The sequence below is a fragment of the Anomalospiza imberbis genome, chromosome 26, assembly GCF_031753505.1.
Source record: "Anomalospiza imberbis isolate Cuckoo-Finch-1a 21T00152 chromosome 26, ASM3175350v1, whole genome shotgun sequence".
Taxonomy (NCBI): Eukaryota; Metazoa; Chordata; class Aves; order Passeriformes; family Viduidae; genus Anomalospiza; species Anomalospiza imberbis.
This window is the reverse complement of record NC_089706.1, coordinates 3,520,854-3,535,550: the sequence shown is the minus strand read 5'-3', so window position 1 is coordinate 3,535,550 and position 14,697 is coordinate 3,520,854. Positions and strand designations below refer to the sequence as shown.

Below are 14,697 nucleotides of genomic sequence, written 5' to 3'. Positions count from 1 at the left end.
CCGGGAGCCCGTGGCGAATCTGCCGCCGGAGCTCGGCCGCGTGCGGGCCGCGCTGCCCGCCCTCCCCGCGGGGACAGTGGGCGGGCCCTGCGCGCCGTGATGGTTCGAACGAGCCAATGGGGCGCGGGCTCTCGCGGCCTCTGACCAATCGGCGGCTGAAGGGGGCGTGACCGGCGGGGTCGGCGGCACCGCCCCCCCGCTCGCATCCTCTCGGCGGGGCGAGCGCGACCATTTTGCGGGGGGGAGCGGCGGGAGCGGGACCGCCAGCGCCACCGGGACCGCCACCGGGATCTGGCAGCGACACCGGGAGCGGCGCCGGGATCGGGATCGGGGAGCGGCGCCGGGGGCGGCGGCGGCGCCTGACGGGGGAGCGGCGGCTCCGCAGGCGCGGCCTGAGGCGCTGGGCCCAGCGCTCCCGCTCGCTCCGGGCGGCCTCAGCGGCCCCGGCGGCCTCAGCGTGCCCGTTTGCTCCGCGCCCGGCCCCGCGCGGCCCGAAGCGCCGCGAAGATGTCGCGGCCCGTCAGGTGAGTCCCGGCGGCGCCGCTCCCGCCGCTGCTGCCGGGCCGGCCCCGCGCAGGGCAGGCCGCGCTCAGGCCGTGCCGATTTCTCCTCTATTTCCCCTTGTTTCCCCCCTGCTCACTTGGCACGGCCACCGCGGCAAACACCGCGTTTCACACCGCGCCGCTCGCCCGGGCCCGGGGCCCGCGGCGGGGCGGCCCCGCGGCCGCTGTCCCACATTTTGTAACGGGGAAAAGGGAATTTTTCCGCCGCCGCCGCCGCCGTGACCCACTTGGCGCGGGGCGGGCGCTGCTCTCGCCGCGATCCGCGGCCCCCTCCGGGCGGCGGGGCCGGGCCGAGCACGCCGCCGGGGGAGGGGACGCGGTTGCCATCCGGCGAGGGTCCGGGGCACGGGGGCTGTGCATGGGGAACCACGCGTAGGGGAGGAGCCGGCGGGAGCCGCCCCCTCGGTGCGAGCGCCGCTGACACACGCCCTGCTCCGCCCGCCCGGCCGGCCGCGGGCTGCGCGCTCCGGGCTCGCCTTCCCGCTGCTGTTTGCCCCCTTTATTTTCCTCTCCGAGCCTTTGGCAGCCGGGCCGTGCGTGGCCGGCAGCCGCCGAGGTGGGTCTGGGGTTTGGTGGCTTGGGTTGAGCGGTGTTGGAGCGCCGGGTGGGCTTGGTGGGGTGGGATGGAGCGTGGTGGATTCGGGGATGTGCGGCACGGGGAAGTGGTGCCCGAGGGAAGGGCTGGAGCTGTGTCAGGGTGGGTATTTGGGAGAGTATTTGGGGTATTTCTTCCCCCAGAGGGTGCTGGGCACTGCCCTGGCTCCCCAGGGAATGGGCACAGCCGCAGAGCTCCAGGAGTGTTTGGCCAGCGCTGCCAGGGATGCCCAGGGTGGGATTTTGGGGTGTCTGTGCAAGGCAGGGAGCTGCACTGGATGATCCTTGCGAGTCCAGTCCAGCTCAGGATATTTTGATTCCCTTGTGTCTCAGAGCTTTGCCAAGGAGGTGGTAAAAAAGTGAACTCGTGATTTAAGTTGCCTTTATAGCAAAGGTGTGACGTTTCCCACGGTGTTCTTGTCATGCCTTGGAATTTCTTCATTCTCAAGTGACTGGTTGCAGTTTTATTCCCAGTTGGAGTTTTGTTCCCAGTGAGCCTGGTCTGGGCTGTGGATGTTGGGGTGTTTTGGCTAATTTAACTAAAAAGTACAAATTAATTGTGACAGTGATGCATCTATACACTTAGAGAGATGACAGCATTTGCATTTAAGCAATAGTCCTCATAATTCAGAATTTAAAATATAAATGGAACCCAGGACTGCTTTGCTAAGCAGGGGAGTGGCTCAGTGAGGGTGAGCTGCCCAAATTAGTGGTGATGTGGCTCTGCTGCCTGAGGGGACACTTCAGTGTTGGAGATTTGTTCCAGGTAAGGAAAGGCTGCTGTCTTTAAAAGCAGAGCCTCCGAGCTTGCTGGAATTAAGTATTTTTGCATGGTTTTCAAAAAAATAATTAAAATAAACCACCTCTGTCCAGTCCTGGAGTGTTGGGAGAGGTCTGCCTGCTCTCAGCCTCAGCTGGCAGGTTCTGCTCTGCAGGAAAATGAACACCAAAGTCCAGCAGGTTGTTAGGAGCACAAAACCTGGCACGTGGCAGGATAGATGCAGCAGTCCCTTATGTCCCTGGGTTTAATAGCCCTTCCAGGGAAAAAAAGGTAAATATTCAGTGGCTGCTACATTATATTGTTCTGCTAGCTAGAAAACCCTGCCTGTAGGTTTAAATCCATTAATAAATTAATGCTGGAATGAAGTTGTTTCTGCCTGTCTTTGCTGGTTTTTGGTAAAATGGAAGCCTGGTGCAAGGTTCTTCATCAGAGTGAGATTTAGTGGTGGGAGAGTTCTCCTCTAGTCAGTGTTCTTTGAATTAATTGGTGATGTCTGCAGGTTTCTGGTGAATATGTGTGCACCTAAAGCAGTGAGCTTTGTAAAATCCATCCTGTATCCCAAGTTTTTACTCCACTTGTTGAGAAAACTGACCTGTGGCTGAGTCTGGTTGTTAATGTCAGTTATTTAAAACTTAAATACTAATAAAGTCCTGGCTATTTAGAAGTTTCATGTGCCTGGCACTGAGAGCCAGGTACTTCCTGCACACTTCCATTTCTCCTGGCTGGGTAATGATGGGGTTTTCAGTGTTGTTAGAAAAAGGCAAGGAGTAAAAACTAAAGGAGCCTGAAATTACTGAACTTTTGCATCTCTTGTGTAACTCTCCTGAAGTTCTGCAGAGAGAGCTGGGGCTGCTTATAGGGATAAAACAAAATGGAATTAAATACTTGGAGCCACTGTGTTTTTCTGTATATATACAGCATCAATTAATGTGTTTAAAGTCAGAATTTTGACTGCTGGTGCATCATTTCTTCTGCTTTTTCTCACTGGTCACTTTTACTTGTTGGTCTTCTCCGGCAGGCTTTGCAAATTGAGATGTTGTGGGCAGGGGTGGAAATCCCAGGGGTTTTTTGGTCATTCATTTTAAGCTTAAAGCCAGTTAGGAATTTATCTCAGTGCCTCAAGGCTTTACATCCTTCATTTTTCTGGATTTGAATCCCAGCCTGCTGTTGGCACTGCAGTGGAAGGGTGAAATTTTACTTGCAGAAAAAAAAAAATATATCTGTTAAATATAACTTGTTGCCAGTGTTGTCGCTGGGCAGTGTAAAGTAGAAATATTGTGATTGTGGAAAAGTTTCTGTGGGATTGCAGGCAAGGAACAGTTCCTTGGGGATTGGCACTTAATAAAATTGAGTGATGCTGTATGGTCCAGAGATAGATGAGTAAAAAGCTGATTCTTGCTCTCTTTCAGACTGAAGAGAAACAGAGAGAAGGTGGAGGTACAAGAAAATTCAAAATACCAGGGTGGGGGAGTGAGCTGGGTGTTGGGTTTGGTTCCCCTCCTGCTGTGCATCATTTCTGTAGCAAAATCTCAATTCCAGTTAGACTCAAATAGAGAATGAGCACAAGACTGCTTTAATTATTGCTGCTAATTATTGACTTGTTTTGTGGAGTTCAGAGTTGGGTGGATCCCTGAAAATCCTGCAGGTGCCATGACGTGGGGAGTCAGCCCAGACCCAAATCTGAGCTCTGTAGTGGGCATTTAATTGTTTTGATTTAATTTTAATCATTTTAATTTAATTTGTTAGTGAGCATTGAATTGTTTTGTGGAGTTCAGAGTTGTGTGGATCCCTGAAAATCCTGCAGGTGCCGCTCACCTCTCAGTGCTGAGTGCTGACTCCAATTTTTACCCAGATTAACCCCAAAGTGACGTGGTTTGGGTCCCTGACTGTCACCAGGTGCCCTGTGCCACCTTCTGGTGGTGGTTTTAAATCAGTGTTCATGGAAAGCCCAAATCCAGCACTGCAGATTTGCTTTGCACACCTCCAAAAATCCCTGCAGGAAACACTTGGGGCTGGAATTTGTATTTTTTGTGTGTAAAAAAGGCACCAAAAAGTGCTTTTAATGGCAATATTTGATGATAATATTGGTCTCACCTTTACCTGAAAGTGAAACCTGACTGCTGAGCCAGCCCTGAGGGTCAGGAGGGGCTGCAGCTTTGCTCACAAATGCTGAGAATTTTTGGTTACATTGGTTAAATCAAGGCTGTGCTGAAAAAAACCATACAAAAAACTCAATAACCATTTCATCTCCTTGCCTTTGCTCTATGGCCTTGAGGGTGGGTGGCTGTATTTGACCTAAACATTCTCTTCAGTGCCTGAATTTTTGAAGACTCCTTTTAGCATTGCTTTGCAGGATTATATGTTGTGGGATATTTTTTTTTTTAATGTGGATTTTATCTGGGGGTTTTAATGCCTGTACAAATATCTAGGAATCTGTGCATTCCCTTAAAAAAAACCCCAAAACTTTTCTATCTGATTGTAGGGCTGTGCTGATGTTGATTTAAAAACTGAGGGTTCAGGGACTAAATTGAAGATGTGGTATGATGATGACATTTTTTCTCATTTTTATGGGCACATAGTGATCCTTTGACATGTTGGTGTTGCTTTTCATCTGTTCATTCCCTTAAAAAAAAACCAAAATTTCTCTATCTGATTGTAGGGCTGTGCTGATGTTGATTTAAAAACTGAGGGTTTAGGGACTAAACCGAAGGTGACATTTTTTCTCAGTTTTATAGGCATTTAGTGATCCTTTGACACGTTGATGTTGTTTTTCATAATTACAGAATTGCACTTTGGCAGGCATCAAGTGCAGGTTGCAAGAATTTCTGAGCTGTAGTTAAATTACTGGAGTAATTTCACGGAGTGCTTCAATCTCAACATGTTGATGAGCTCCTGTTTATTCCAAAAATATTGGACTGGCAACTGTTAATAAAAACTTACCTCTGCACTTCTTAACCTGAATCAGCAAGGAAATTACCTTCAAATTTTAATTCCTGTTTCAAACCACACTGCACGATGCCCATCCCAGCCTGTCTTTTTATGCTCAGCCTAAGTGGATTTAAGAGAGAATTTATTTTGATGTCTGCTTGCTTGGCTGCCAGCAAAGAGAGGCTCTCCAGTGCCACCAGCAGCTCCTTTTCCTGCCTCTTCCCTCCAGTGAGCTTGCACAGAATGTTTTTATCACCTTGGTGTAGTAAACACTGCGGGCTCTGTGCAAACCTGGAGTTATTATTGCACAGCAGCTGAAATAAAGAAATAAATCAAACCAGACCTGGCTAAAAGAGGTGAAGGATGAGTTTGGAGTCAGGGGCAGCTTGGTTCTTTCTGAGCTTCTCTGGTGCTGTTGAAGATTTATTTGCAGCTTTTTCTCTTCAGTGATAGCAGTGCAGAGATTCCTTCTTTACTCCACCCTGCAAGATAAGATAATGCAAGCTTCACTTTTGGTTCCTTCAGAAACAATGATTTTTAATTTTTTTTTAAATACAAATATCACTTTCTGCAAGGAATCAGCTTCACTTTTGATTCCTTCAGAAACAATTATTTTTAATTTTTTTTTTAATACAAATATCACTTTCTGCAAGGAATCAGCTTCACTTTTGGTTTGTTCTGAAACATTTTTTTTTAAATTTCTTTGTTTAAATACAAAACTCTGCTGTTTTCACCCAGTTTATGCTTTCACAAGAAAAAACCCAATACTTGTTGCATCAAATCAGACTTCTTATGTTATAACTTTATTGTTCTTCTGATGCTTATCAGAATAAAATTCATTTTTTCCACTTGGTTTCTTCTTTTGGTTTCTTTTGAAACAATGATTTTTTATTTATTTTTTTTTAATACAAATATCCCTCTCTGCTCACCATGTGAGGAAAGGTGAGCAGGGTTTTCTGCCTGGCTGAAAACCCAGGGGATGGTGCTTGGGATGTTTTTCTTCAAGGATGTTTGCCACGGTGACAATTCTTGTTAATGCTGTAGCTGCCACTGTCACATTTCCAGTTCCTGATTTCATGTATCTCTGGAGGAAACAAGGTGGAAAAACTGCCATTTCCATCTTGTTCAGTAACTCAGTGATATCCAAAAGTGTTGTTTATATGTGGAAATCCTGCTTTTTTCACCCCATTTATGCTTTCACAAGAAAAAAAACCCCAATACTTGATACATAAAATCAGATTTCTTATTTAATAACTTAATTATTCTTCTGATGCTTATGAGAATAAAATTCACGTTTTCACTCAGGAGATGGGTCAGGAGGCAACCTTCAGGAAGGCTCCTTGTTGGGATAGGAGTGTAAATCAAAAATTGCCAATAATTTGTCCCAAAACTGGAATTTTACCACTCTCAGACTGGGAGGGAGTGACCAATGCACGGTGCTGTTGGACTTAGCTCCTCTCCAAGGCTTGGATGGGATTCAACCTGTACAAATCTTGTCTTCATTTGTCTTTTTTGGGTTGTTTTTGAGGGATTGGTTTCATTTTTTGGTTTTTCAGTTTCTTTAAGAGCTTTGGGTTGAAATCAAACCAATTTTGCTCCTGCATCCTTCTGTAAATCATGAGTTAGAGGCGCTTGTACAGGAGAGCAATTTATTAATTTTATTAGCCTTACTGGTATTTTTGGGTTGTTTTTGAGGGATTGGTTTCATTTTTTAGTTTTTCAGTTTCTTTAAGAGCTTTGGGTTGAAATCAAACCAATTTTGCTCCTGCATCCTTCTGTAAGCCATGAGTTAGAGGCGCTTGTACAGGAGAGCAATTTATTAATTTTATTAGCCTTATTGGTATTTTTGGGGTGTTTTTTGAGGGATTGGTTTCATTCTTTAAGAGCTTGGGGTTGAAATCAAACCAATTTTGCTCCTGCATCCTTCTGTAAGCCATGAATTCAATGTATTCAGGAGGGCAACTTAAACTTGATTTACCTGTACAAATCTTGTCTTCCTTTCGTTTGCCTTTTTGGCATTTTTGGGTTGTTTTTGAGGGATTGGTTTCATTTTTTGGTTTTTCAGTTTCTTTAAGAGCTTTGGGTTGAAATCAAACCAATTTTGCTCCTGCATCCTTCTGTAAACCATGAGTTGGAGGCGCTTGTACAGGAGAGCAGCTTATTAATTTTATTAGCCTTATTGGTATTTTTGGGGTGTTTTTTGAGGGATTGGTTTCATTCTTTAAGAGCTTTGGGTTGAAATCAAACCAATTTTGCTCCTGCATCCTTCTGTAAACCATGAATTCAATGTATTCAGGAGGGCAACTTAAACTTGATTTACCCGTACAAATCTTGTCTTCCTTTCGTTTGCCTTTTTGGCATTTTTGGGTTGTTTTTGAGGGATTGGTTTCATTTTTTAGTTTTTCAGTTTCTTTAAGAGCTTTGGGTTGAAATCAAACCAATTTTGCTCCTGCATCCTTCTGTAAATCATGAGTTAGAGGCGCTTGTACAGGAGAGCAATTTATTAATTTTATTAGCCTTATTGGTATTTTTGGGGGTTTTTTTTAGGGGATTGGTTTCATTTTTTGGTTTTTCAGTTTCTTTAAGAGCTTTGGGTTGAAATCAAACCAATTTTGATCCTGCATCCTTCTGTAAACCATGAGTTAGAGGCGCTTGTACAGGAGAGCAATTTATTAATTTTATTAGCCTTATTGGTATTTTTGGGGTTTTTTTTAAGGGATTGGTTTCATTCTTTAAGAGCTTTGGGTTGAAATCAAACCAATTTTGTTCCTGCATCCTTCTGTAAACCATGAGTTAGAGGCGCTTGTACAGGAGAGCAACTTATTAATTTTATTAGCCTTATTGGTATTTTTGGGGTGTTTTTTGAGGGATTGGTTTCATTCTTTAAGAGCTTTGGGTTGAAATCAAACCAATTTTGTTCCTGCATCCTTCTGTAAACCATGAGTTAGAGGCGCTTGTACAGGAGAGCAACTTATTAATTTTATTAGCCTTATTGGTATTTTTGGGGTTTTTTTTTAAGGGATTGGTTTCATTTTTTGGTTTTTCAGTTTCTTTAAGAGCTTTGGGTTGAAATCAAACCAATTTTGCTCCTGCATCCTTCTGTAAACCATGAGTTAGAGGTGCTCAGGAAGGCAACTTAAACTTGATTTTAGATGGATCAGCAGTGATGGCTTTGGGGTGTCTTTGAACTGAGTTTATCAGCAATTAATTAATGATAATTAATTAACTGACAGTGAATGCAGCTGAGTTTGGGGAGCTCAGTGTGAATTGTACTGAGAGCAGGAGAAGGGAAGGAGGATGAGGAAGGATCCGTGTGCTGGTTGGAGTTTCCAGCTGAAGAACTGACCTCATGTGGTGATTGTTGCAAAATCCTATTTTTCCTTGCCACTGTGGGAATCTCTGTATTTCCAGCTCCTCCCAGCCCCTGTCAGTCCTTCCAGGAGCTGTTTGGAGTCTGAGTTTGAGGCATTATCAGCTGAAATTTAATTGAATTTGTGGCTGTCTTGGTTTGCTTTTGTCGCTGATTTATAGGGCAGTTATCTTGTCAATAAAAGAATTGGGATTTGATAATTTGTCAATAAAACAGCTGGGATTTGATATTTTGTCAATAAAACAGCTGGGATTTGATATTTTGTCTATAATACAGCTGGGATTTGATATTTTGTCTATAAAAGACTTGGGATTTGATATTTTGTCTATAAAACAGCTGGGATTTGATACCTTGTCAGTAAAACAGCTGGGATTTGATACCTTGTCAGTAAAACAGCTGGGATTTGATACCTTGTCAATAAAACAGCTGGGATTTGATACCTTGTCAATAAAACATCTGGGATTTGATACCTTGTCAATAAAACAGCTGGGATTTGATGGACAAGGTGCTGATAAAATAACCAACAATTCCATTTTGGAGGTTTCAGTAAGTTCAAGAAGAAGATTTGATTTTGTTGACTTCCAGATCGGTGTAACTCATTCAGAAAGCTCCTGCAAACCCCAGTGAAAACTTGAAATGCTTTATAAACAGGGATCATATGGGAAAATAGAAATTGGAGGAGAAGGTGTGACAGCAGGTGAGCTGTGAGAAGGAGAAATTCCAATAGGAGCAGTTTAGAAATGTTTGATTTATAATCTTTGTGTATTTATCACAAAGAACGTTCGCATTCTGAGACTGCAATCTAGATTATTATGAAATATCCTCAGGAAAATGTCATTTATGCTTTAATGTACTTTGTGTTCACTTCTGACTATGGAGGTGGCTGAATTATCCAAGTTTTCTTGGGATGTTTTTGGGCTACAAATACAGCACTGGAAACAAGGATTTGGCATTTCTTGTTCCTTAAAGCTTTAGTAGCTCTGAAATGATGAATTCCTAATTTTTTCTTCTCCTGCTTTTTACCAGGAACAGGAAGGTGGTCGATTACTCCCAGTTTCAGGAATCAGATGATGCTGGTAAATGACTTTTTTTTCCTTAATCTCCTTGGGCTGGAGCAGCTCATTATTGCCATGCATCTTAATTGTTCTGCTTCTAATCACATCTTCAACTCCAGTTCCAAGGAGTTCGTGTTCTTCACAGCCTGAACTGTTAATAAGTATTTGAAAATATAATCATTCTCATGTGTTTTGTATTAAACAAACAATGGTGATAGAAATCTTCTTATTTAATGCTGGTATTGTTGTAGTGCCTGGAGGCTGTTGGCAGCAATGCCTTCCTTGCTCTATGTTATGTTCTGGGGCAGAGGCTCCTTGATGCCACTTTTTTCCACAGGAAAAGATGTTTTCCATTTATTTTATGGCTCCAGTTGAGCCCATATTATCAGGCATTTGGAGGGGTTTACAGCTAAAAAAATATCATGTGTGTGAATTAACAGAATAGTGCTGGGTCACATTTGGAAGAAATGTAATCTCTGAATTAAAATTCTGGATCCCATTTCTAAAAAAAAAAATTATAATCTGTGTCAATTAATAGAAATTTTCTGGAATATATTTTGAGTTCTTGGAAGATAAACTCAATGCTAAGGTTGCACTGATAATTAAAATGGGACAAATATGCACAATTCTTAATTATAGTGGTTTTATCCATTATATAAGGTATTGTGTAATAGTTGTAAGGAGTTCTGCTGAAAACTCCTATTTAATTAAATCACATCCTTTATCCCATCACAGGACAGTAAATAGTGTGTGCTGTTAGAATAATGTAGAAATACATGGGGATGTTAATTTTTAATAAGTTTATATCATAACAAAATGTAAAATATATCCTGTGTCCGCTTGTGAGGTTTTTTTTGTGTTTCCCTGGGTGACACTTCACTGTACAGAGCACTTTTGTAGAAGAAAAGCTCACATCAATGGTTTAAGCCAGGACTTTGCTTCCACCAGAGTGTTTTTTAAGCTTTATGAAGTTTTTCTTTTTGATGTGCATGAAATTCTCGGTTTGAGGAGAGCAGTTGGCTGGGAATGAGTTTGATCCCAACCCATTTTGTCCTGTCCTGTCCAGATGATGATTACGGAAGAGATTCAGGTCCCCCATCCAAGAAAATCCGTTCGTCTCCCCGAGAGGCTAAAAACAAGAGGAGATCTGGGAAGAATTCTCAGGAGGACAGGTAAAAAAAGCAGCTTTTCATCTTGGCAGCATTGCTCAGAGCCTTGTCCTGTGTGTGGGGAGCAGCCTCTTCCAAGAGCAGTGGAATTCCAGTGAGACTGGGAGCTCCGTCAGGGCTGAGACACTGAGGTGGCTTCTCCCTGATGGGAGCAGCCCCAGGAATCACGTGTCAGACACTTGTCAGCAGTGCTCCATCACTCCAGCAGCTCCAGAGGCAGCTGCAGTGGCAGGGAGCGGGATCCAGGCACGAGGCTTGGCAGCTGCTGCATCCTCAGGAGAGTCAGGGCAGGGTGCAGCTCCTGCCCCGTGTTCTGCAGCCTCTCAGAGCATCCCTGTGGTGCCAGGGATGGGGTGGCACTGAGGGCAGGGGACGTTGGCAAGTTTTGTAGCTCTTTGTTCCTCGTTTTGGGTACTCTATAAACACGGATCTTGGTTTGGGAGCCTCAGTGCTGCCCTACTGCAAAGTGAAATGTTCCTGTAGAATTTCCATTTTGCAGTCCCCAAATAATGGCCATGAGGCCTTTGAAATCAAAGTTTTTTTGTTTTCATGACAGATTTCAGCCTTAGGGATGGAGTTTCTGCCAACTGGTACTTGTTCTGTCACCCCAGGGTGTCTTTTATTTTCCAAATGAATCAAATGATCAAATCATTTGAGAAAGCTTAGGGCAGACACGTGCCCGTTAAGAGCAAGATGCACAGAATGGAATCTAAACAATGACATAAAGACAAGTGCTGACTGAAAATCTCTTAATGATAAACCTTTACTTCATTTATAGACTGCATATAAACGATCAAAATTGCAACTGAACTGGAAGCCCTGTGGATTGTGGGTTGGTTTGAGAGTGAAGGGCATGGTTCACCTCAGTCTGATTATTTCCTGCCTGATTTAAGTTTTTCTGTGATTCAGAGTTTGAACATTATCTTCCCAACCAAGATAACTCCACAGACAGCTGAGTAATCCTCAAGTATGTCCAGGAAAAGTGAAAATTCTCAGCCTGGACATCAGTTTGCTCTTTAAAAGTTGTTATTTTCCACACAATAGTGACTGAAATCAAAGTTGAGACAAGCAGTAAGACTTTATCCTTCTCTCATTTGCAGTGAGGATTCAGAAGACAAAGATGTGAAGACTAAGAAAGATGATTCACACTCAGCAGGTAACTGATAGCATTGTACTGATTGTGTATCTTTAAATCGCGTCTCTTCACACCCGTGAGAGTTGCAGGAGTAGGATTTGAGACAGAAATGAAATCATTCTGATTTATTTTAAGTCATATGTTGCCTCTGCTGTTGTTAATTCCCACATTGGTTTGGGATTTTTTTTTTTTTTTTGGTGTAATGTGATGGTCCAATAAAATTTGTCTTCACAAGTGGGTAGATCTGTTGATCCCTTCCCTGCAGCTTTTATCCAGAATGATCCAAGAAACTTCTTCTTGGTGCCTTTTCCTTGCAGATGAAGATTTTGGCAGTGAGGACGATGACGTAGGAGCTGACGATGGCAAAGCCGACAGCGACTACGAGAGCTCTCAAAAAAGCAAAAAAGGAAAGAAGGCTAAACCAGACAAGAATAAGAGAGCAGCCTCCAAATCCAGGAAAAGGCCTGCAGGTAAAAAAAATTTAAAAAAGAAGGAAAAAAAGTTGTTATTTTGCAATGGAAATACTGCAGAGGATCTTTGGGTGAGTAAGGAAGGTGTTGATGAGGTTAAATTGTCCTCACATAACTCAGTGAATGTTTTAACCCCCTGATAAATGCCCTGCTCCCGTTTTGCCCACGTGCTGCCTCGTGGCAGGAGCTCTCTGCTCTGTACTCAGCCCAGTTTGGGGCCTTTTTTCGGCAGAGGACAGCGAGGATGAGAAGGAAGATCACAAAAATGTTCGTCAGCAGCGGCAGGCGGCGTCCAAAGCAGCCTCCAAACAACGGGAGATGCTCATGGATGATGTGGGGAGTGAGGAGGAAGAGCAAGAGGATGATGAGGCACAGTTCCAGGAGAGTGAGTAAATGGGACTGGAAAAAGGGACAGCAAAAGGGACACAGTTTGCTTTTTGGCTGGGGCACTGAGGACAGAAATTGTGCTCCTCAGTAACTTCATTTTTACTGTGTATCTGCCCAAGTTGGGTTTTCAGAGCTGGAATTTGTGCTCCAAGTGTGCAGTAAAGGTGTGTGTCCTACAAAATTTGTCTTCACAAGTGGGTAGATCTGTTGATCCCTTCCCTGCAGTTTTTATCCAAAATGAGATTTAAGTAATCAAATACTTAAATTATATAAATGTGGCTCTGACAACTTTCTGTAACTTGAAAGTTGGAATCTGTCATGAATTTGCACCACTTACTGTTCCTGCATGCTTGGTTGGTCATGCTTGGAGATAAGGCAGTGCTTCAAAACTGCTTTGGAATTTTTGGAGTCATAAGTTTTTAAGGTTCAATGACAGATTTTAGGAAAGCATTAAATAATTGAAGAGCTCACTCAGTGAATCTGGAAGAATCTGTGCAATCTGTGAGACAAGAAACTTCATCTTGGTGCCTTTTCCTTGCAGATGAAGATTTTTTTTTCCAGGGATGTGAGTGTGTGTTTTCCAGGGATCTATTTCTTTGTAAGCAGCCCTAAAGGATAACTGTAAACTTCTCAATGCTTTTTGCTGTCCCTGTGGCATTGCTGGTGTAAAACCCAGTCAGATTTTGTACCACAGCAGATAAATGGAAGCTCACAAGGTCTCAGAGTCTGTGTCCACAATTTAACTGGCAGATCTCAGCTGTATCTTTTACTTTTTTTTTCGTTTTTTTCCCCAAAAAACCTGAAATTTCTTTACGCTTCCAGCAGATTCAGGAAGTGATGAAGACTTCCTCATGGAAGATGATGATGACAGTGACTATGGCAGTTCAAAAAAGAAAAATAAGAAGGTCTCCAAGAAATCCAAACCAGAGAGGAAAGAAAAGAAAATGCCCAAGCCCAGGCTAAAGGCTACAGGTGAGTCTGTGCAATGCAAGTTTCTCAGTTTAAAACCCAGATTTTCTTTTTGCTGCAGAAGCTTGGTTGAATTCTTGGGGTCACAGACATCCACAAAAATGTTGGAAGGGCCAAAATGCCATGGCTTAAAGCAGCAGTATGGAATAATGAGCTGACTTTAATTCTTCCTTTAGGGGTTGATTTGGTATCTGTGTCTTGATGGTAAAAACTTGTGGTATTGAAAACCTTCCCCTGCTGAGGTGCTGCATTCTGACTTCGTGTGTCTCACAGCCAAATAGTAACAATTTGTGGCTTTGTTTGGGACTTTGTGATGTTGTCAGGGTGGGGAAATGTGAACCAGAGGAAAACTGGGTGCATTTCTGCAGGAAATTTCAACTGGTAGCAGCAATGTGTGTTCTGCTTTGACAAGAGCTGTGTCCATTTCTGATGTCACATCCAGCAATTAGCCAGGACCTGCAATTAAACAGCTTTTAAATCTCAATAGATTGCTCTTCACTTCAGCTTTCCTAATTGGGAGTGCTAAAAACATTGTGGGTGTGGCCAAACTGCTGCTGAATGACTGAAATCCCATTTACTGTGAGTTTTTCTGCCTTTGCTGCTGCTGAGTTTTACAAGGTTTTTCTTTTTCCAGTGACCCCCAGCCCAGTGAAAGGCAAAGGGAAGGCAGGTCGCCCCACAGCTTCCAAGGCAACAAAAGAAAAGACCCCATCCCCCAAAGAAGAGGATGAAGAGCCTGAAAGTCCCCCAGAAAAGAAAAAATCAGCCAGCCCTCCACCAGAAAAGTCAGGGGATGAGGGATCTGAAGATGAAGCACCCTCTGGTGAAGATTAAAATGGCAGTTGAGGAAAATCTTTGTTTAAAAAAAAAAAGAGGAAAAAAAAAAAGAAAAAGGAAAAGAAAACAATACTTAGGGGTAGAACACGGTTTTGGCTGTGGCTTGACTCATGGGCTTTGAATGCTGTCTTTACTTTCAGCTGTTTAATACAGTGTATTCTTTTTTAATAAGAGGAAACCCTTCTACAGTAATATTTTGAAGTCAATGTTCTCTGTTGGCCATTCCGTTCTCCCTCCCCTGCCAAATCTGAAAAGCCATTTAAGACAAATTAACAGACCATTCAATATTTTATTTTTTTTCAAGGGATACTGCAGTTGTGAAGCAATAAGGTTTGAGACTGATCTGTGGAAAGCATATTTACAAATCCTTAAGTAGAATAGATTTTTCCCAGCGCTGGTAAGAGCTGTTTAAAACTATTATTCTGTATTTGAAATATAT

The 14,697-nt window shown here is 43.4% G+C and overlaps 1 protein-coding gene across 2 annotated transcripts; it reads left to right on the top strand.

Moving 5' to 3' along the window:
- The first annotated feature begins 256 nt into the window (after positions 1-256).
- NUCKS1 (nuclear casein kinase and cyclin dependent kinase substrate 1) lies at positions 257-14,450 on the top strand. Of its 2 annotated transcripts, none has more exons than XM_068173412.1 (8): positions 257-524; positions 9,263-9,312; positions 10,358-10,463; positions 11,561-11,616; positions 11,913-12,065; positions 12,298-12,450; positions 13,278-13,424; positions 14,056-14,450. In XM_068173412.1, the coding sequence occupies exons 1-8, from the start codon at positions 508-510 to the stop codon at positions 14,253-14,255; spliced, it is 882 nt and encodes a 293-aa protein (XP_068029513.1). In that variant the 5' UTR covers positions 257-507; the 3' UTR covers positions 14,256-14,450. The 2 variants fall into 2 exon arrangements, with proteins under 2 accessions (XP_068029513.1, XP_068029512.1); XM_068173411.1 differs by having other exon boundaries at positions 13,275-13,424.
- Positions 14,451-14,697: the final 247 nt, after the last annotated feature.

Excerpts from the sequence above, each read along its gene's own strand:
- NUCKS1 (XM_068173411.1), top strand. Across the intron at positions 12,451-13,274 it reads TGAGGCACAGTTCCAGGAGA|CAGATTCAGGAAGTGATGAA; the intron begins GTGAGTAAATGG and ends TTACGCTTCCAG. Across the intron at positions 13,425-14,055 it reads GCCCAGGCTAAAGGCTACAG|TGACCCCCAGCCCAGTGAAA; the intron begins GTGAGTCTGTGC and ends TTCTTTTTCCAG.